At 32.8% G+C, this 23215-nt stretch overlaps 2 protein-coding genes across 2 annotated transcripts in view; one reads left to right on the top strand and one right to left on the bottom strand.

The window, feature by feature from the left end:
• The window catches only part of LOC129235244 (NADH dehydrogenase [ubiquinone] iron-sulfur protein 4, mitochondrial-like), a 29457-nt gene extending 24859 nt beyond the window's left edge, over positions 1 to 4598 (bottom strand). Inside the window, exon 1 of the mRNA XM_054868954.1 lies at positions 4465 to 4598. Within this exon, the coding sequence (XP_054724929.1) occupies positions 4465 to 4535 (71 nt within the window). The 5' untranslated portion in view covers positions 4536 to 4598. The remainder of the gene's footprint in view (positions 1 to 4464) is intronic.
• Positions 4599 to 7453: 2855 nt separating this feature from the next.
• LOC129217120 (mortality factor 4-like protein 1) overlaps positions 7454 to 23215 on the top strand; it is a 79805-nt gene continuing 64043 nt past the window's right edge. The window contains exons 1-2 of the mRNA XM_054851373.1: positions 7454 to 7496; positions 7713 to 7759. Of these exons, the coding sequence (XP_054707348.1) occupies positions 7469 to 7496; positions 7713 to 7759 (75 nt within the window). The 5' untranslated portion in view covers positions 7454 to 7468. The remainder of the gene's footprint in view (positions 7497 to 7712; positions 7760 to 23215) is intronic.

The raw sequence follows: 23215 nt of genomic DNA, 5'->3' as shown, positions 1-23215 counted from the left end.
AGAATGTGCTACAACATACTTTTATCACACTTGATAAATTTTATGAAGGGATAAATCTGAAACAACTAACCTCCCATAACTGCTGCGAATGGGAGTACAAAAATATGTAATGTACAAAAGTTCAATATGTCTGGGGGGGGGGGAGATAAACTTTAATTGGAAGTCTGCTTGGTTGTTTTTTGAAATCATACATACAGCATTAGTAAGTTTTGTTTCTATGTATAGAATAAAAAAAAAATACGTTCTGAAAACAGAAGGTAAGGGGCCCTGAAATGAGACTTAGCTTCCCCTAACTTCAGAGGTTATTCAGGCCCTGCCTATTAGTATATGTTTTTTCATTTAGATGCTTTTTTCATACAGTCCCTTCAAAAGTGCATAAACGGTGCTTCAATGTATATCATGTACTAATACACGTATGATAGTTTGATGTAAAAATAAATGTCTTGACGACTTATTTACTTTCTACACTGGGGACAATAAAAAAATTGCTACCTACAAGTATATGGCAACCATAGAATTGAATGTCGCCAACAATAGCAATAAATAAATTAAAATTGTAAAAAATAAAAAACTGCACCAAGTGACGTAACTTTATGGGAAATTACCTAAAAATGTTACTTCCTTCAATGGGAAGAATCCAATATGTTTTATTTATTACTGTTAAGTTATGCCTTTTTAATTTAGAACTTTGAATTCATCAAAAAAAGTGCTAGTTTTTTCGAAGATAGAAAAAAACTGACAGTACAAGAAAAACTCCCTCATACAGTATGTCAACTTCAATAAAATTATTGTTTGACATAAAAAAAATAAGTATTTACGCTTTAAAAAAAAAATATGTAATATACAAATAAACGACAAAAAAGCTTGACCACGAAAAGGTGGATGACCTTGAAGCGAAACATCATTTGTAATAGGTAGAATTTGTCAGAAAGCACCGAATAGCAAGAGGCATGGTCTCACTAATCCTATCTATCCCAAAATAATAACTAAGAACCTATTGCAAATGATGTTTCTGCTTCAAGGTCATCAGTCTTTTTTCGTGGTCAAGTTTTAAGAATTGAGAACTAAGCAGACCCATCATCTTGGGGGGATGGGGGGGTCAGTACTCTTCTCCTGTGTGCTTTGAGAAATCAATGCAAATAAACAGAGCCGCCGAGGGTCAAGGCAAGTAGGGACATGCACAGGAGGGGGAGGGGGGAAAGAAAGGACACCCGATGGCCCGAGTCCGAGCCTGAATGGGGCATCAGATTTTTTAAATGAGGATGGAAATGTAGCAGGTATGTAGAGAGCTTGAGGTAAACAATATGGAGGGGGCCGGGAAAATTAATTTGTGACAGGCTAAAAAATTTCTGTCCCCCTTAGTCAGTTTTGTTGCTGGCCCCCCTCTATTACTACAACTTGCCAAATTTATACTACTCCGATTCCAAGCAGGGCCCCCTAGTTTCCGTCTAGGCTGACATGGATTCTCGTCGGCCCTGCATGTACACATAGATGAATGTGGTTTTTGTTGCATTTTGATCTTATATTCATACTCTTCGACCCTCCCTAGAAAAATTTGAATTGACCTATGCAATATTTTTAGGCTCTCCTCTGATATGCCCCCCTCTTGGCGAGATTTTAATTTTTCGCTCGATACGAAAATCGCCAATAAGGCGATAACTTGGCAACCCTGGTTTTGCAACTGGAACGCTGGAAAGTAGTTTCTCTAAGTCTGTTTTTGCACGTGTATGTGTTTTAGGAGGTAGGTGCTCATATGTTTCGCTCTTAGGGAGATTTTAAGTTGAATACTCTAAAATAAAGTTTCAATTCAAACTTTGTTTTAGAGTATTCTTTTTCTTGTTGTTTTTTAATGTTAATTTAGTTGAATTTTCTATTTTAATTATGAGTTCGGTTTGTGATGTTGTCCAAATGTATCAATTGAAATTTTTGAATGAATCTTCTTTTTCTTTTTCGTCAGGTCGTCCAACGTTTGGACGTACCGGAGTCCTAAATAGATTTTTTATATTTAAACTAATTGAAAATAAAGAGGTTAGGTAAGTGAACATATTTTGAATTATTGTGTTTTTAGTGTGTTTCTGGTAGTTTGTATTTTGGTCTGGTTGGCATTTTTGTAGCACAAAAATGGTGTTAATTTCACATAAAATCTGTGACTTTATTGTATACTGAACGGAGGAGATCTGTGACTTATATCCGACTGTGATGTATATTAAAAGTCGGAGGGATAACGGACCGAGCGGCAGCGAGGTCCTGGCGAGCCCGAGGTCTCATAGTGCTTTCGTAATGAGACCGAGGCAGGGCCAGCGAGCCGAGGTCTCATTACGAAAGTACTATGAGACCGAGGGCTCGTATCCCGGAGAAACAACGGAAAAAAATTAATGCATTAATTTCATTAAATAATTAATGACATAATTTGAATTTTTCCTGTTGGCGCTAAAAAAGCATCGCTAAGAACGATGTATGACATATGACGTCATACATAGTTTTCTTGGCGACGCTTTTTTGGCGCCAACAGGAAAAAGTCGCCAAGAGGGGGGTATATCAGATTTGTTCCTATTTTTATTAAAACTAAGCTTTATCTATAACTCACTTAACATTTAAGCTTCTCTTAAGTTACCAATTTAATAATTGCCCAATCAGCATTACAATGGAGGCCGAGTAAACTGACAATTAATCTTAATATAGTGAAACCTGTGTATAACGATATTGTCTATAACGATAACCTGTCTATAACAATTTTTTTTTTGGCCCCAGCAAAATGTGAGCATGAATAATCAAACTGTCTATAATGACAACCTGTCTATTAATGTATTTTTTATAGGTCCCAACAGTAACGTTGTAGACAGGTTTTACTGTATAATTAAAACAGAAAATCGAAAAACATGGATGATGGAACAATAGCCCTGTAAACCATCAAAAGGAGAAAAATAACAGAAATTTATTTTCGAAGTACTCTTTGAATGTATGAGAAGATGATCATTGCTCTTCCTAAACTAACACTGCCTGCCAGGAAAAGTCTTAGTCCAGCGTCAGTTTTCCCCTACCCCCCAGGCTTGGGCCCCTAGTTTCCGACTAGGCTGTCATGGCCTCTCTTTGGCCTGTGCTTAGTATAAGTTTTATATGAGCTTTTTTTTGGGGGGGGGAGTCTACCAACTAAAAAGAGACCTGCCTTGGCCTTGGATGGCCCTGAATTGAACTAGGAAAGAGAGCAGGAAGTCCAAATAAGTGTCTAGATTTCAAGTATGCTTTGCAGCTAATGAGAACTACAATTGCTTATTCTGTATTTCTTAAAATTTTCACTCGTTTATTAGGTACACAATTCAGAATTTTAAAAACTTTGTTATTTTCCTTTCTGGAATAAGAAATGTATAGGGTAAATACCCTTCACCCCGCCATGTCAGATTCAGATATGATGGATCTGGGGAAGGTACGTTTAAAATTTTCAACTGCTTCACTGGGTATGTTAAGAGTGACGTGAGAAATGAGTTTTGCAAAAGGAAGAACACTTTTTGTGAGCAGTTCGTGGAAAGGGAAGGGTTTTGGTTCAGTATTACACTTGTTACCTTCCCGTATTACAATGGTCATTTAGCTAAACAATGACTCCTTTCTCCAATGAATTCTCTTAAAAAGAATGACGTTGCCCATCTCTGATTGATAAGTTTAGAGACTAAAGCAACCATCAGTTGATTAGATATACTATATTTTTTATTTTGGAAGGAAGGTTGCTGCTCTCCTTCACCATCTCTGGGTACGCAAATGATCCAATCCCTAATTTAAAAATAGGCACATCGCAAACCACCAAGAAATCAATTTATTTATTCAAATTTCAATATGATTACCGATGTGTGAAATTTAAATTTTAGTAATTTTAATTTTGGACTTGCAACTTTGGAAACTGTTGCAATGTTTAAATAAGAATGGAAAACTTTCAAAAAGAAAGATAGTCGAACTGCATGGATTAACGGAAAGTAGAATAATAGCCACGCAAATAGTTAATTAGTAGTTCAGAATAAACCGACTTACGTTGGATTCCTAGTTGTGACATCCATAGTAATGTTTACACGCAATTTCCTTAAAATTCTCAACACATAATTAGTCTTCAGTGTTTTCAAAATCGTTTAAATACACCAAAAGTCGAAAAATTTCACGAAATTTAATACTTTCGTCTTTATAGTTTAGGTAGAGAAGAGAGTAAAGTTTCAGAAATTTTACTGCTCAGAAAATTTTTTAAGGTAAAAATTGCAATACTGTTGAAAATGTTTTTCATTTTTAAATTGTAATTGGTAAGTGAATTCTTTTTATAGCTCTGAGTCTAGGAAAAAAAGGAAGTTCAAACCACAAATAATTTTGTCGTACTAGTATGACGGATATAATGTTGGAACGCATAAAATATTCAAAAGCAATAATTCCAAGTTTTTGACCTATATTTAAACCTGCGATAATGCTTCGCTTCCGAACCAATATTACCTGCATGAAACAGTAGAATAAAGACGATTGATACACTTCAGTGCTGACATTGATCCAAGGATGGAAGCCATATTTGTTTATTAGAGAGGAGAGTTAGAGAGGAGAAGCCTTTCGCGTCACAAATTAGCCTACGAGGAGACTTCTAAGGTTGCGTTCGACGAACCTCACCGGTCGACCGGTAAGAAACCGGTTACGAACCGCAGCGTTCTATCATCTATGGGTTACCTCACCGGTTACCATTTTAAGCTGTTGATTGGTTGATTGGAGCACGTGATTATTAGTTTTCACGTGATTAACTAACCAGTTGCTCTCGGTCGTGCTCGTCGAACGCAACCAAAATGGAGTGCATTAGTAAAAACGTCACTTCCGCTAGCGACAATTTAAATCTGCGTTTGTCAACAGTTTTTTACCCGCGGATCGGTAAAATTTTAATTTATATATATTTAATAAAATAAAGAAAGAAAGAGCAATTAAGAAGGAAGTAATTTATTTACTAGTAATGATTTTAGTAAAGAACAATTACTGCAATTATTATGCGTCATTAAGTAAACCGTTAAGAAAAAAATCACAAAAAAATATAAAATGCAATCAACAAATCAATATTAAAATTATCATAAAAGTTATTATTTCTATCACGTAACACCTCATATTTTTCACTAAAAGTAATGATTAAAAAAGGTAACTTTTTTTTCATTAAGAAATCGCAAATGTATTTGTTGTACTTTTGCAAAAAATGTTCTTTGTTACCTTTTTAAGTTATTACTTTTTAATGAAATGCGGGACAAAATGACAGCTTTTTCATGGAATGGTCCATTAGATATTTTCCCATCATAACTTTTGAAGCAGGCGCACAAGCTATTTAAACTTTTTTTCAAGTGCTTTAAATACTGAGTAGAAAAAGACGTCTTCAAAAATCTTAAACAAAAATTGACCTTATAAATTTTCTTTTATTTCAATCAAATTTTTCAAATATAGATAAATAGTTTCAATGCGTGGTTTTTCCCACAACTTTTGAAGCCAGTGCAACAATTTAACATAAAACCCGATCTAAAACCATAAACCAATTAGAAATACAAATGTAAATAGTATCGAATATCAACTCAATTAAATAATATTCTAATATTCGCATGCGTTTCGCACCAACACTATATAAGCCAAACCAATAACTATGGTTTGTTCCTAATTTTTAAGCAACTTCAGTGTTTTTTTTAAGTACTCAGAAAATAAATTATTTGCAATTATAAACTACATGAATGGTCATTTGACTTCCGCCCCCTCCCCAATTTTTCGTTTCTTCTTTTTTTTTCGTCCCACAGACTATGATAATTTTGACAATTTAAACTCTAGGGTGAAGAAAACTAGTGATTATTGTCCCTTAACAATATTAATTTTGTTATTTTGGTACTTATTGGTCTCTGTGAATTATTTTCATTATTTGAATTGACTGCGCGATACATTCTAACGCTTAAATATTTAGTAACGATTAATTTTATAAACTTTTTAACGAGAAAATCTGCTGCTTCTGTTTCCAACATATGCTTATTTAAACTTAGAAAAACGGAATTCGAAATTTTTCGCATAACTCTTGTGGTTTCATGAGTAACATTATATTTTTGTGTTTTACTCCCAAAACTTTTTCACATTCTCGCTTAGTTGTTCTTCACAAATGTGCATATTTCAATGGCTGCAATCTTTCAATAAGTTATCATACTTGAATGTGCCCCAAAATTCTTAAATTTTAATAGGTCTATTTTTTGATTTGTTGTAGTGAAGACTGCGTTGCAGTCGTCGCAGTTCACAACAGAGTGCATTTGCCGGACAAAAAATTCAGCGTAGTCAGAAACACCATTAATATACTGCGTCATCTTAATTGAGATGATTTCTGAATTTTCCAAATCGTCGTCAAAGGAAGAAAAGGCTTTCGTTCAAAGCATTTTTGTTACGCTTCAAATTTAATCTTAGCATTTGAAGGTTGTCAAAATCAGCGCAATTTGAAGAACTGGACTCTTTAATTTCCGTATGAATGAATAATCTTTTTTTCGCACTTCGAAATTATCCGACGATTATTGTTGAATCCCCCCTCACATCCTGATCGCATTGAAAAAAGTTTCAAGGTGATCCTGAGTAAGCTTATAAGTCATTACGCAGTTTAGAACTGGAATTCGGGCACCTACATACTTTTCATATGTTCCCAGCACACTTTTCATAGAAATTAGGAAACCTAAAAATCCAATTTTTCGCGGACATACTATAACTAATTTCCCATCGCTTGTTTTTAGTGATTTAATATAATGCTCGGTATGTATAGTAAATTGCTTAAAATATTCTTAATTTCGACTCTGCATGGGGACTTTTTTTGCCTTTAGCAGAAAGAAAGATTTCTGTTACTCACTATGTCTTTATTTTTTAATAAAATTCATCAAACCCTCTTTCGCTAGAAAATCTCGTTATAGAGATTTCTCACACAAGTATAATGAAAATCTTCAGACAATCCTAGACTTTTAACGACGCTTCGCATTGTTCACTGCTGCCCGAGAAGAGGGAGTTCACACGATGTCCCTTGATCACGTGATTCTCGAAAGATCTATAGCCTACACACACAACTATACACACGTAATCACCCAGGAGGAGGGACATCCTTGGGGGGGGGGGAGGAGCCGTTTCTAGAAACAATAACTCTAATGAGTAGGATCTTGTCGCAAGTCGTGATTGCGAAAAACATAATTTGAATTCAAAGTTTCAGAATTCAAATTAGAGTTGATTTTGGCTCGTTTACTTTTAGAGGGCGCTTTTACTCGGTACACTGACCTGACACTGACTCCCGAAAAGCCGAAAACTAACAGTTTTGTGTTTTGAATGTTATATCGCTTGGGATGTGTGATTATAGGCTCTTGCGCTTGGTCAATGATAATGCGGCTAAATAGTCAGTTCTTTATTATTTTGTGCACGTCATTTGTTGGTTCAATTACTTTTACTTCTACTTTTTTTCGTATATTCTGTTGTTATGGCGCCGAAGGTGAAGTTTACTGAAGGTAAATTTATTGGAAACTCCTTATTGGATTCTGCACCTTTGTGTCATTTTGAAAATAATCAAGTTTGAGCATCAGTACTAATATTTTTTCACGGGATCTTATAGGATGTTGTACATTTATGAAATAATTATCTAAAAAATAAAGTGTTCTCTCTCAAAAGCGTTTTTATCATTACGTTTTTATATGTTTAATTAAAAGTCAGTCCATCTGTTATAGGTGAAAAGGTGTTGTGCTTCCATGGACCACTTTTGTATGAAGCTAAGGTATTGAAATTTTTATTTGTTTTTCACATTTCGAAATGAACACCGGTTTGATGGAGTTTTATCGAATTTATATTTTTATGTGCAAATTATACTGCTTTTACTATAAGTTTAGAAATAAATTTTAAATGACCATACCAAGTGCTTCCTGCAATGGTAGAAGTATTTTGTAAAATGCTAGTCTACTAAAGTAATGTTTAGAGACGTACCGAGTACTCGGACTAACTACTCGATACTCGGCCAATTTGCCGAGTACTCGGTACTTGTTCAAATTTTGATCAGATACTCGGCCAATACCGAGTAGTTTTAAAAAATTGAATATTGTTTCAAGACAGATTTTACAATTAATAAAAAAGTGCAAGCATATAATATACTGCAATCATTTACAAGTCTAATTTAAGTTTTGAGAATAATAAAAGTTTTTTATGCTTCAATGGAGTAAATCTTTATTTTAATATCCCCAAACTTAAGTACAGAAAAGGTGAAATTTTTATATTATTAAATAGATTTTTGCTACAAACAAAAATTATGTTTACAAAAAATAAAAATACCTCTTTGCTTTAAAAAAAAACAACACTAAAAGCACAAATGTGCAGGAACATTGCAGACACAAGTTTTGCTGTTACAAGGAATGCCTTTTTCAATGCACAAAATGTGAGCTTATGGATTTAAAGACATCGGACAAAAGTCGGGTCAGAAGTTTTTACATTCATTAGCTCATTTCATGCACTGAAAAAGACATTCCTTGTAACGCAGAAAAACCGTGTCTGCAGTGTTCCTGCACATTTTTGCTTCTAATGTTTTATTTGCTTTTAAAAAATATTTATGTTTGGCAAACTAGAACTATAATAAATAGATAGAATTTGTTTTAATTCTAACTTGATTATTCATACCTTTTATTTATTTGTTTATTTTGAATTTCAAAAATAACTTTTTTGTAAAATTTTAGACACAAACAAAGTTTTTTAAATACTGCATAATTCAATTTCAGCTGTAACTTTGTTTTAAAAACTATTATATGGACACGGAAGTCTATACTACTATTTCAATGAGTTCAAAATTTATCCCGTATGTGTCGGTGGTTCTTCTTAAAACATAATTGGTACTTGGCCGAGTACTCGGCTATTCGGCCAAAGTGCTACTCGGTACGTCTCTAGTAATGTTTATGAACAATCAAACAAAACCTACATTTTTTAGAAACCAGAAGCTGGATTCACCATTGAAATAAGAAACTTTTCTATGTTGTTAAAACTAAGAATGCATTTATACTTGAGACTAAAGATTATTCTTTTAGGGAGGAATTTCTACCATTTTGGTGTGAGACAAAATTTGAAGAAAAAATAAAATTTAAAATCAATTTGTTTCTTTGCACGAATAAGCACAAATTTTATAATATTGGTAAATTTTAAAACTTTGTGGCTGTAGTTGTATGACCCATTGAGCGTATATCCAGGTTCTCATTTTGAAGGGTTTCATTATTAAAATATAAGCTCACATTGCGGTTATGGTTGACAGGCTATAAATATATATGATATTTGGGCACAAATAGATAATCAGGGACAATTCTGGTTACTTCCTGACAGTTCCCGAGACAGTTTTGGGTCATTTTCCCTAAACAGTGCAATTTGGACAGGGCATGGAATGGCATTCACTGTGCCAGGGGAATGACACTTAGAGGAAATAATGTGTTTTACTGACGATATTATAATTTATGTAGGAAAAGGAAACATTACTTTTATGAAATTGAAAAAGATCTAAAGTCGTGGTGTCCAAAAAGTAGTTATTGTGGTTATTTGTTTCCCTTACAATTTACAGGGGAAGGACGACAGGGGAATGACAAAAATTAAAGTTAACTTGTATATTGTCATAACTGCAAACAACAAATATCAATATTACTTAAAGTAAGGGCGGGGGACTCTATACAAACAAAAGTCAATCATTCATTGAGCAATTATTACAAAATTAAATGAATTATCAAAGACAGGGTAATGACAGTCATTAAAAATACTTATCAAGATTTAACTTGAGATCACCTGAATATACTCGACACCGTGTATTAATTCAAAAAGAACTAATTAAGATTATTTCTATGATGAGACCAGAATTCAAAGATTAAATTATGAGTTAATACAACTATTACCAGGTGTGAGAAACGTTCATTCCATTCCTCGACAGGGGAATGACAAAAAAATCAAAGGACATTTTTTACTATTTTTTTTAAAATAGTGCAAACCTTGAAAAGTTTTTATTTTTCTATTTTACAACATTGCATAACACTTGTTAAGAGGTTAAACAACAATTTCTGTACAAATATGCATGGCTTCCTGAATCTTTAGAGCTGATTTTGCTTTAAGGTGGAGGTAGGGACACACAGGAGAATGACATTTATCCTATCAAAAAATTATTTAAATGTATAATAATAATAGAGTGTTTGTTTTAACTTATTTTACAAACATAAAAATGTGTTGTTAAAGCATTCTAGCGTCAGTTTTATTTCTATACTAGTTAATTTGTTATTTTTGGAGCAAGGACAAGAATTTAGCAGTTTAGAGAAAATGACCCTTTTAGGCTGCTTCATATAACATGTCCAAATTGACCATTCCTCCCATTTGGAAGAATATTCCTTTTTTTAAATAGTCTGTCCTGGGCAATTCCATGATAAGATCAACCAGATGATCAAATTTACAAAATTAAAATTTCTAAACAAATGAGGTAGGGGAGAGGGGGGCACATGTAAACATGGGGCACATGTGAACAAACCATATTTTACCCAGATAACATGAGGAAAAAAATCTGAAAAAAATTCATGTAGATGACAGCAGTAGTACTGTACATTGCCTGAAATTTCAAAGATCTCAACCATTTTGTTTTTTAGTTATCATAATAACTTCTGTTTTGGAAGGTGCCAGTAAACTTTTATGTTCTAGTTCTCAGAGTAAAAACACATTCAACACTATCTTTATTGTGATTTGAACTTTATTCATTTTGAAGTGGGATTTATAAAGTAAGTTTTTGTACTCTATTTTTTAAAAAAAATTTGAAAGAAATATTGCTTTTTATTAGATTAGGCTTAAGTTGTCATATGGGGCACATGTGAACACACTATGTAGGGGCAGGTGTGAACTGTTTACATGTGCCCCATACTGTTTTTTTTTTTAGTTATTTCAATTTCAAAAATTATTTAATTTTTTTTGATTAGGCTAATTAAGAAACATTGAATAATTAAAAATTTTAATAACTGAAGTTAGTATCAGCTGTATCACGACTGTGTTGGAGGCTTCAAAAGTGATCGCGGTTTGTGGAGAGAAACAAGTTGGACAAAATGTTTCAGGCGAGAGAGGTGAACTTGTATTTTGTGGTATAGTTAATGCAATGGGAAACACTGTACCTCCTGTTTTTGTATTCCCAAGAAGAAAGCTTAGGGTTTGTATCCAAAACTGGATGGATGACAGCAGATATCTTCCTAGAAGTTGTAAAACACTTCAAAAAGTACTCCCGCTGTACCGCAGCAAATCCTGTTTTGCTTCTACTTGATAATCATGAAAGTCATATCAGTTTGGATGTAATATTATTTTGTCGTGAGAATGGAATAGTACTCCTTACATTCCCCCCTCATTGTTCACATCGCTTACAGCCTTTGGATGTAGGTGTTTATGGCCCCTTTAAATCTGCACTGAAAACTTCTTTCAATGACTGGTTGACATTACACCCAGGAAAAAGAATAACTATATATGAAATTGGTCAGTGTTCTTCACCAGCTTTCACAGCAGCCTTTACATCCAAAAATATTAAATCGGGTTTTTCTAAACAGGAATTTGGCCGTTATCTCGGCTTGCTTTTACTGACGCTGATTTCATCCCAACTCAAATAACAAGCTTAATGCCAGTTAATCCTGAGGATGCCTCCACCAGCTGCAATGCACATTCAAGTCCTACCCCAGAATGTGTGAGACCATTGCCTAGAATAGAATTTTACGATTCCACTCTAGGGAGAAGTAAGCAGCGTTAAAAAAGAAAATCAAGAATTCTAACAGACACCCCCGAAAAAGACATTATTCTCAAAGCGATGAAAGAAAAGGCAGAGAAAATGAAGATAAAATGTGAAAGGGTTGCAAAAAAAAGAAAGTTAGGACTTGCTGAACTGTTGAAAAAGGAACAGTCAAAGGTTTTAGTCAGTGACTCCGAGTCCGACATTAGCTTTGAAGAGAGTAGCCATCAAGAAATTTGTGCTGAAGTCAACCTTGCACCAGAAAATTTAGCTGTGAATGACTTTGTCCTCGTAGAATTCACTACAAAAAAGACAAAAATTCACTATGTTGGCCGTATCGAGAAAATGGAGAGTGATGAAGCAAATGTTAAATTCATGAGGAAGCAGAAGAAAGAAACCTTTGTATTTCCAGAAACAGATGATACATCGATGGTAAACACTGATGATATTCTGCTAAAATTACCCCCACCTACAATTTTAGGTAGCACATATCGAGCTGCTTCTTCAGTTTCTTTTTCTGTAAAACTTGAAGGCTATAATGTTCGTTGAATCAAGTCAATTTATTATGTAATCAATATTTATATTTTCATTGTGTTTATTAATGCGTAATAAAGAGTACTTAAAGATATGCTTAGGTGCATTTTATAACATTTATGTATCTGTTCACTTGTGCCCCAGGTGTGTTCACATCTGCCCCCCCCCCATCGGGGCAGATGTGAACAAAATGTAACATATTTTAGAATTAATTTTTAGGTTGGAATTTACTCTTGTAGAAGGGGGATAACTGCATGAAAATATTAGCAAATGTTTGATTTATCATATTTAGCACCTTTTTCCTTTTTATCTCAAATCAATAATGAAAAATATAGAAAAATGTCGTTTTTGTTCACATGTGCCCCCCTCTCCCCTATCATTTTAAAGGCAAAGAGTTGTATATTTTGAAATGCCTGTCTAAAATTTGATGACTTCAGTTATAAATAAGTTACAGGAAGTTAAACTAAGGTCAACATCTTGTATTTTCAAACCATATTTGGTGACTCTCAAATCAGTTCTATTTTTTCCAAAAAATACATACCAATAATATGAATTGAGATGAATAACCATTTAAAGATACAATGTATTGCTGGTGATGTTGCAAAAATGTGTCAAAATGTAATTCATTTTGATTTGTAAAAGAATTCCTCTAGGGTACATTGAGTGTTTTATGTCCAACACCAAAATAAGCAATTAATTATGTTGAGCCAATAATTTTAAAGCTACATCCATGCATTTTTGGGTACAAAGCAAGATTTTCAATCTCATTGATGTAACTTATTTTAATTTTGTAACAAGTGAATATTTTTTTATTAAAATCTAGGTGTCGGACATAAAAAAATGTTTTTACGTCCAACACTGTTACATTCCTTTAAAAAGCACATGTCTTCAACTATGTTTCTCCTATTTTTGCCATTAATTTCAAAGTTAAAGCAAAACATAAAAAACAACTTAGTGAATTTACTGTATATACATATAAGGTTGAATGCAGGGTTGGCAAAAACCCGTTTTTTTTTTTTTTTTAAAGCCCATGGACCCAGGGTTTTTTGGGTTTTTTTAAAATAAAACCGAAAAAAAACCAACTAAAGCTGGGTTTTTTAAAAGAAATGTGGGTTCTTTAAATCTTTTTTTAGGGAAAATGTGGGGGTACTTGTATCATATTGTAGCGTAAATATATGGACAAAGCGCAAAAATTGTCTTGGGGTAAAAAAAGTTGGAAAACTAGTCAAAATTCAGTGTTTTGTGAAGGTAAGTATGAAAGACGACGAAACCCAAGAGTTGTGAAGTTTCAGATTTTTTAGTTTCCATTATTACCAACAGTTAAGGCAAAGTTACTTCTCAAGTCTATTGTTCGTTTTTTTTTTTTTTTTTTTTTGCATTTTACTTTATTGTATTTCATTTTGTTATGCAAAACTACTATAGAACCTCAAGTAGTTTAAATCTCTTTTTACTGAATTCCAGCTTAATAAAGACATTTCTTTGAATTTTATGTTGCCTGTTTTTCTATTTCTGTGTACAGAGTAAGAAATATTAAAATTTTTGGTAAGATAATAAAAATACTGTACATCCTATTCTGTTTTCTGTCCGACCGTTTGAAAAACCTATTAATTTCTGAAAAATATACCTTGTTTATTCGAAATTAGTGACGTGTTGGTTTGCAGAAAATAATTCACGTGAAAGCCTTTTAGCTAGAGTAGTTTCCTCTGTACACTCTACAAATATTGAGAAAATCAGACTTGACAGGACTTAGTCAAGATAATTTGAGTTATTTATTGACCAGTTAAAGAAAAAAGTTAAATATATTTATTAAAATCTTTGAAGTATTTTTTAAATGCCCTTAAGAGTTAAGAAATACTTATTAAAGTTCAAAATTCATTTTTTTTAATGCCCATTGGCTCTGGTGCAGAACAAATTAAAAAGAAGTTTAAATTGTGAAAGTATTTAAATTAATTTTTTTTTTTTGTTAAAAACTTCTCAGAAAATTTAAAAAAACCCAAAAGTGGGCTAAATAATGGGGTTTTTTACATGGTTTTTTTTTTTTTTTTCAAAAAAACCCATTGGGTCCAATTTGACCAACCCTGGTTGAATGGGGTAAGTAGTACCCTTGATGAGAACAGTTCGTGTATATAAAGGTGTGTTGAATGAATGTAATACAGTTGATTAAGATCAACTTTGGCAAATTAGCCAAAACTATAAGAAATTGGAAACACTAAATGACTGTGTCTCTGTAAAGTTGGCAAAGGAAGAATCATTATCAACACTAGTCCTACATAAATCGTAGTGGTTATTTTTGACATAAGTTTCCCAAATAACTAATCACCAGCTTTAGTAGTTTTTGTAGCTGAACTATCAATTCTTACTAAATCATCATAGTTGTCTTGTATTTCACAAATACAAATATTTCAACAGAGTTGCTTTTGATTTTCAAATCCACACTGATTTGGGGGAATCACTTACCCCTTAGTTTGGGGACCTCTTATAGCGAAATTTCACGGGGTAAGTGGGATCCCTCCTCTAAAACAGTTAATAATATTTTATTCAAAAATTCTGGTTGCAGTATGCACATTAAGTTAAACTGTACATGAAGGTTTAATGATCATAAAAAAATAATAAAAGCTAACCTGGAAACACGTCTTTGAAAAATGTTGCTTACACTAGGCAAAAAATATTTTTCAGATTTTAGTTTATTTATTTATTTTTATTTATTTATTTATTTTTTTTCTTGACTAAGTTCTCTGACCTAGAAATTTTTTTTTACAAAACCCAGAAAAATGCAAAACCAATCACTGTGATGAACCATGACATGATCAACGTAAAAAGGCATAAAAAACTTATGCTTTTTTTCAGTTTTAGGGGGGTGACCCACTTCCCCCAACCAACCCTACTTCTGAATTTACTTAGTAAATTTTACTTCAGTATACTTAACCTGTAATTTACATATTTATAACTGTAACCATTGTTCTGTATTTACATTTAAGAGCAATAGTTTACATCTAACATGAACAATTCACGTCCGACACCAAGCTAATAATATTTTTAAAATATTTTTTTTTCTTTATGATATTATATGAAAACTGAAATATGCTTCAATCACAAGTATACTTAAGAATTAAGCTGTTTTTAAAATGAAAATGTTAGCCAATTCACAGACTTTTAATAATGTTTAAGTGAAAAATTAATTTTACCATTTGTGTGTTTAAGTCCGACACCAACTCTTTAAATTTTTTTAATTTATGTTTTCGGAATCTATTTTGAAAAACTTAACATGATTTCTCATTCAGTGGGATGAAGTATTACGGTGCGTCTTATTTTTAAAGATGTTATTTTTTTCATGAGGCACCCTGTCATTTTGTTCCTTTGGATGAAAAAAAAAAATCATATATCTTAAAAATAAAAATTAAATAAAATTTAGAGATTGCTACCATTGCTGCAAAATTTGAAATCTTACTTTTTTTTGCATCTATTATTATAATATTTATTTATGTTATCTTTTTGTCATTAATTTTAATTAGTAATAAATTAGATTGTTACTAACTTTGAAGCAATTTCATATTTTATTGAATCATGTTAATTAACTGTAGCTACAATCAACTCTCAACTTCTTAACTAACTGTTGGTTAGCATGTCAAAGAAACACAAGTTGTCAGTTAAGAACTCAGAAAGAAAATTAAGAGTTCTATTTCAATAATCAAAGAAAAATTATTGAAATCCATCATTAGATTATTTTCCTTGCTGATGATATGTTATGCAAGATTTCACTTTCAGTAGAGAAATTATTTCTGACTGAAAGAAAACTAGGTCTCTATTTAAAAAAGCAACAGAATTTGCGTGAAAACAAGAAATTTTGAAAGAAAGAAAATCATGAAGAATCTGAAACAACTGTAATAAAAGCAGTTTTTTTAGCCTCTGTTGTAACTGAATGTACTTTGACAGATTCTTTAGAACAAGAATTTGCAATCAAGTTTATCTAGATTTGGTCTTTTGTTGTTGAAAAGCATTTTCACTTACAAGAAGGAAACTTGCTTCAAGTAATTTTATTTGACATATATGTGTCATTTCTGAAGAGACACACAAACTCCAAATTGGTCTCTTTCTTAAAAAAAACCTAAAAGAACAACTCCTCTAATGAAACACTAAACAGCAGATATTTGTAGAACTAAAACCAAAGGAGAAAAAAAATAGAGGATTTCATTACTAACATTCAGATTTTTCACCATAAAGGTCTTTTCATCAAGTTTTTTGAAGATATGTTATCAAATAGTTTGGATGATGAGTAGCAATCAGAAAAAGGCTTGTATATTTCACATTACTAGACACAAAGGGGGGAAAATTACAATATTGGTGAATGTAAAAGACTGAAATTGTAAACCAATGATATGAATGGCGTAGTGGAACTTTTGCATGATTTTTGTTTGACATTATTACACAGCATAGCAACCATGAAATGCTTATTATTTTTTGTATGTATAGGAAATAAGTATTTCGGTTATGTTTCTGCCCTAACCAACCCAATTTCATGTTAATGTCAAATATTGCAATAGAAAATTGGGAATATATTTTTACTCTTATGGCCAAATTACCCCAACGGACCCTATACTGTTTAGGAACCCCTGAAATGGGAGAATGACAATCAGAGCTCAAAACTTTTTGTAGGCGTAATAAATTCATTCACCATCTAGTTTCTTGTTCTAAATAAAAATAAATTTAATTAAAAAATAATGTATCAATCAGTAAAAAGTGGTAGATTTTAAACAATCAGCAAGATAGCTAATTACGAATTACTGCTGATTAATCGGTGTATCCCTAATTTACATCTTTAAAACTTAAGATAAAAATTCCTTTTCAGTCCTTTTTTCTTAGTTAAAAATCGACTTTTTCGCCCTTAAGGGTGCTCTTCACTGAGAGTCTGAAAGCTTCGCATCCAATGCTAACCTACGGGGAAAGTTAAAGGTTATTTTACAAAATTCCTTTGAAGTTTTCGGGTCAATTTTTTTTCTGAGTATTTTTCAAGCCTATGTCTGTGTATTTTAGTTTTTACTTTTTTGATACGTCCATTCTTCGATTTTTTAAAATTCGAGAAAAAATGAATTTCTTCGAAAACGAGGTACTGTTGGACCTTTCGCTCTGTAAAAAAGCTGCAAATCGTGCTATCGAAATTTTAAGAACGCCCCAACACGCAAAATATTTCCAGCTCTCTTTTGAGACTAAGTTTGAAATGATGCGACCATTTCTAAAAAATTATCGGAGTTCCAACCATCTGAAATATTTTCGAAAAAGCTCAATTTCTCTACTAAGCCACGCCTTTCACTGGTCCCTCCTTTCTTGAGGGGAAAAACCGGGTGAGGTGTATAAGATTTACAATCATTAGCGCAAACGACCGTTTCCATTTACTACTCCCCTCTTTTCCGGAGGCATTTTTCAATGAAGGAATGAATGAGTGCTTTTGAAAGTGAATCCACATGCTTGGAAACATCTTCACGATTTGGTTTGTGTTTAGAAAGGATATAGTTTTTAAAGAGTGCTTCTGAGATAATTCTTGTGAATTCTTGTGCTAAATGACCTCCTGAATCCAAATATGACCACCTTTTCCCATTCACACGTCCCGCTTTTTTGGAAATGTCGTCCGCAATTTTTTTCAGTTTTTGTGTTTCATAGCCATTATTTTTATTTGGAGGGGAAGGGATCGTTATATTATACATTAATACTTTTCTGAGGGGGCTAGAGAGGGGCTAAGTTTGTACGCAAGAACATATGGAGGAAATTGGTTAACTCATGGGGAGTATTACCACTTATTATGTTTTTAAAATCATCAAAATCCATCCTTTTTTCTAAGGGTTTGTTTTACAATTTTTTCTCTTATTTTTTGGCATGAAACCAGAGTATAGGACTCACACCTATAAACCCTATATCCGAAAAAAAAATTTCACGTTGTAAATTTAAAAAAAGGAAGTATCGCATTTTGCGTGAAGTTGCATCGCAGACCTTCAGTGAAGAACCTTTCCGTGTTATTCAAATTAATTCACGGATATTATTAAGATTAAAATTATCTTAGGTATGCTTATAATATAGCATTAATGAATATTTCTATTTCTGGGGATGCACTACCCCCATTACTTTTCACTACATCAAGAAGGCATAAACAATGGAGCTGGTGCATCCAAAGAAAGATAAATATGTATATTAATGCTACTTTATAAGCAAATTTAAGGATGCTTTTCACTGAGAGTCTGAAAGCCTACGGATCCAATGTTAACCTGCGGGGAAAGTTGGATGAAGGTTTTACAAATTCCTTTGAAGTTTTCATGTAAATTTTTTTCCGAGTATTTTTCAAGCCTCTATCCGTGTTGTGTACTTTTTGCTTTTTTGAAATATCCATTCTTTGATTGTTTAAAACTCGAGAAAAAATGAATTTCGTTGAAAGAGGTGGTAGGTACTGTTTGACATTTTGCTCCATAAAAAATCTGGCAAAATATTTCAGGCACTCTTTTGAGACTTTGTTCGAAATACTGCGACCATTTCTAAAAAAAAAAAAAACCGGGGTCCAAAACCGTATTCCAGATATTTACTAGATATTTGGAATCTATTTTTGTCTATATTATACTATGTTACTGAGAATGTAAACGCATAAAATGCTTTCCACAGCTCAACAAACAGTTTTGAAAATAATAATCTCGAGCCAAACTCTAAAAAATTCTTTACAAGGTATGTACACATTGATCATGTAATTCATAATACAGTGAAATCCAATAACAATGAACTTCAAAATCGGGACTGAAAACTTATTTGGTTGAAACGGGTGTTTCGTTATACTGATATACGTTGTAACAGGATTTCACTGAATTTTTCTTTTGAAAACTTTCTAAGGAGAAAAATGATACATACCTGCATTTCTTTAAAGCATGAATGAGTATAAAAAAAATTGTTTTAAAGCAGGGGTGGGTTCCCAGGGTCGTGACCCCAAATGGGGTCGTGTAGCGTTTCTTATTCGGTCGAAACATTATTCCTACCACAGTATAGTTGGGGGTGGATCGAATCTAACATAGCAGTTTTGTAATGTAAGATCTAACGTAGCTTTCACAATGTTGCCAGGTTAGGTCCACACCTAGCGATACTTTACTGACATGTAGGCTACGGGATCACAGGTCCTTCCGAACTCCCCGTTTCCTAACATAATTGAAGAACCTGAAATTGTGTTTTTGGCGTTTCAAGTTCAAAAATTTGCTGGTGGAAGATCACAGGACCTCTTACTTACTTCCAAATACTACCAGAGTTCGTCTAAAAGTGCATTTTGAAAATTTTATTTTCGTGAAAATTAAAAGGCATAGCCCCCAAACAGAGGGCTTGGGAAAATAGGGAGTATTTCTGAGTAAATAGTATGCTTACGATAAAGATCATGTTAATTAAATATAGAAATGGTTCCCTCTCCTAAACAAGAAGCTAAATCCTTTCTCTCGCTGTATTTACATATTATTAGGAATTAGGAGTCAATAGAATAGAAAATGTGGGATCTCAAAAAAGATTTTTGTTCTATACGAATGAAAATTACTTGATAATCATTTGATTAGAACATTCATTTTATTCTGTGACTGAAGACACGATACGATAATTTTTCGGCACAGAAGTGCGTAATACAGAACTTAAAAAGAAAAAGTTTGTCTTGATTTTTTTTTTCTTTTTAAATTGTGAACCCATGCAAGCTGTTCATTTTCATTTTTGTTTTAACTTTATGTATTTCCTGCAAATCTGTTTCTTGCCCTTTTTTTATTTTTTATTATTGATTCATTAAATGCAAGATGCATGAAAACGAGGCAGAGCGATAAAAACTTTAAAATCTGGCAGAGCGAGGCGTTGAGATTTTTTTTCACCTAAGTATTTCGAGGTTTTTTTTTTTTTTTTTTTTTTCAGGCAGATATACATGTAGGTAATATTTTCGTGCCTCCTGAGAAAAAGGACAACCCTTAATATTTATTATGACAACTAACGAGGATCAGACACTCACAAGACTTATTAGGAAATTTTAATAAAAACTCAATGTGTTGAAGTAGAAGCATTATATACACTATATGATCAAAAGCATTGGGACACTTTCAAAAATTCACATTTTTAGGGATTTCTCGAGAAATAATAGACCAATTGCTCTATAATTTGCTTTGCATAAAATGTATACTCTAGTTGTCATTTTCCAATAAAAATTAAGTCTGCTATTCACTTAGGGGACCGACAACAAATTGAGGAAAAAAGTTTTTTGATCATTTTTCATTGCAAATTACTGGGAATAAGCTATAATTTTCAGAAATGAGTTAAAAATCTATCAAAAACTTATTTTTATATTTTTGTGAAAATATCTCTTATACCCATGGAAATATAAGCATTTCTTCCGAAAATGCAAAAAATTTTTGACGGTTTTCGCCTCATATTACGCAGAGTATTTCGTCAAACGTTACTAAACTTTTAGAATATTTGACAGCATTTTAGAGAAACATAATAATAAAATTTGAAGTTAAAATATTGAAAATTTGATGAAATATGAACAATTAAAGCTATTAATTTTTCACTGCACATGCACGAAAGATAGCAATTTATAACGTTCATAATTCAAAGCTCAGATACATCCTACAATCCGTGAAAAAAATTCCACCGCAATTTCTTTAAATTTTAAAAAGTTATCAGCGATCTAATGAGCCGAATTTCTATAATTCTAGGATAGGCGACGAATGTTAAGGGATTGTTAGCAAACTGGCAACACTTTCCTGCCATCGTTACAGAGTGATTCATGATAAGAACGGATTATTTGTTGCTGGTCCCCTAAATGAATAGCAGACTTAATTGTTATTGGATTTGACGTCTGGAGTATACTTTTCATGAGAAAAAAAATTACAGAGCAGAGAGCAATTGGTCTTTTATTTCTCAAGAAATCCGTAAAATTGTGAATTTTTGAAAGTGTCCCAATACTTTTGGTCATATAGTGTATGTAATACCTCATGTATTTTGCCGAATTTAGTAACTGGGAATCTGAAACTCTAAAAGTGCTAGGTTTAGTTATATTCCAAAATTTCAACGCAAGATAGTTTACAAACATTGAGAGTGGGGGAAGGAGTGATTTTTGCCTTTGAGCTTGGAGCAGGGTGAGCACCCCTGCATACAAACAAAGATCACAGAAAAATCTTTAATTTTTCAAATTCAGGAAATCTTTATCCGTAGCCGTCCGCGACTTTGCCGTTGTTATGCTCAATTTGAAAGAACTTTCACCATAACAACCCCTTGAGAAATGCTATCGTAGCCTTCTCATCTACATATAAAATTAGATAAATAAATAAATATTTTTTCAAAAAGAAAAGGATTCAAAGATAAAGATTAGGGGAATTTTCTGGTCACCAGTGGTGAGAAAAGGCAATTATAGTAGCCACATTTTTTTCTATTCGCCACTGCATTTGTAAAATAGGTAACTAACCAACAAAGTAGTATTTAATTTAGCACTAAAATATAAATATTATCAGTTCAAATAAAGGTTAATGTAACTAATTAGTGGCATTAATGTTTATTTTACAATCAAGTATTAACTATGCAAAGAGGATCTAGTTTCATTTTTAAGAAGAATGTTTTCTGGCAACTCGGATAGGGTTGGGGAGAGTGGCAAACAGGCAGAGGAAGCGAAAAAATTTCGCCAACCGATAACTAGTTAGTCTCCAGTTTTATTCGGCACTCGATTTTTCAAATATATTAAGTAGGATCATCCATTTTTAAAGAATATTTTTTGGTTAGAATTTGGAGTTCATTTCGTTAAAATTCAGTGTGGTCATGCGGGCTATCTTTTTTTTCCTTCCTTTTTTGAAATCATCAATTTTCAATAACGAACATTTTTCTAAAAATAAAACGAATTTATGAATTTATTTACTGCAAATATTCATTTATTCGTTAATTTTTCCTAGATGAGATCTGAAACCGTATTAATGGGGGAAAAAATCTTTGTTTCAAAATTAATTTTAGCGCGAATACAAATAAATTAATATCACAAGTAGGATTGCAAAATGCGCGGCAATGTAAAATTTCGTGCCTTTTACATTGAGTTATTTTTCTTTTACTTATGTAGTCAAGACTCAAGAGGGAAAGAACTAGAATTTCCTTGGAAGGGTCTAAAAAGCTGCGGTTTCATTTCGCCGACAGCTATACCTCCCTTGACTTGCACAGCAGGGGGAGCGTCCGGTCTGTCCCCCTGCAAAATGTGACAGGTCACATGATCCACACTTTCATCGGTCACCGTTCGTTCTATTGGCTGTTGAAGTGTCAATCATTTCACTGATGTACACTGCTTTCGTTTAAAGAAAAGGCCCATTTTCAAGCGAGATCGTTTTTCTTCCCCACTGAAGAGCAGCCTTAAAGTTTAACTAAAAAAAATATACTTTCTCAAATACCGTTCTGAGAAAGTTTTTGATCAGGCATTTGTGAGAAGTTCTAAACCAAAAGTTAGCTTAGAAGCTATAGTTTTTCATTGGAATTAATTATAAATCTGGTTTTGAAAGTTTTCATACCTGTTCCCAGGACCTGATTAAGATATTAGGGGAAACCGGCCTTAATTCGGGACTCCTCTAAGTCAAACCTTCCACTGGCTAAAATAATTTTAGTAGTTTAGGTGCCCCTAAGAAGCAGGGACCTTTTTTGATGCAAAAATTGTTCTGCCCTCCCCCCCCCCCCATTCAGCTTCTGAGATTGTGATTTCATAAATGCTGTTCTATTATACATCGATTGCTGCCTTGTGACTAACTTAACTAATTTATACTAATATTATAAAGAGAGAGGGCAGATTTTTGTGTGTTTATATGTTCGAGGTAATCTCCGGAACCACTGCACCTATTTAAAAAATTCCTTCACTATTTAAAAGGTGCTTTCTTACTGAGTGACATAGGTTATATTCGAAAAAATCCGATAAATAGCTTTTTT

The sequence above is a fragment of the Uloborus diversus genome, chromosome 2 (assembly GCF_026930045.1).
Source record: "Uloborus diversus isolate 005 chromosome 2, Udiv.v.3.1, whole genome shotgun sequence".
NCBI lineage: Eukaryota > Metazoa > Arthropoda > Arachnida > Araneae > Uloboridae > Uloborus > Uloborus diversus.
Note: the sequence above shows the minus strand (reverse complement) of the source record. Positions and strands in the feature narration are given on the sequence as shown.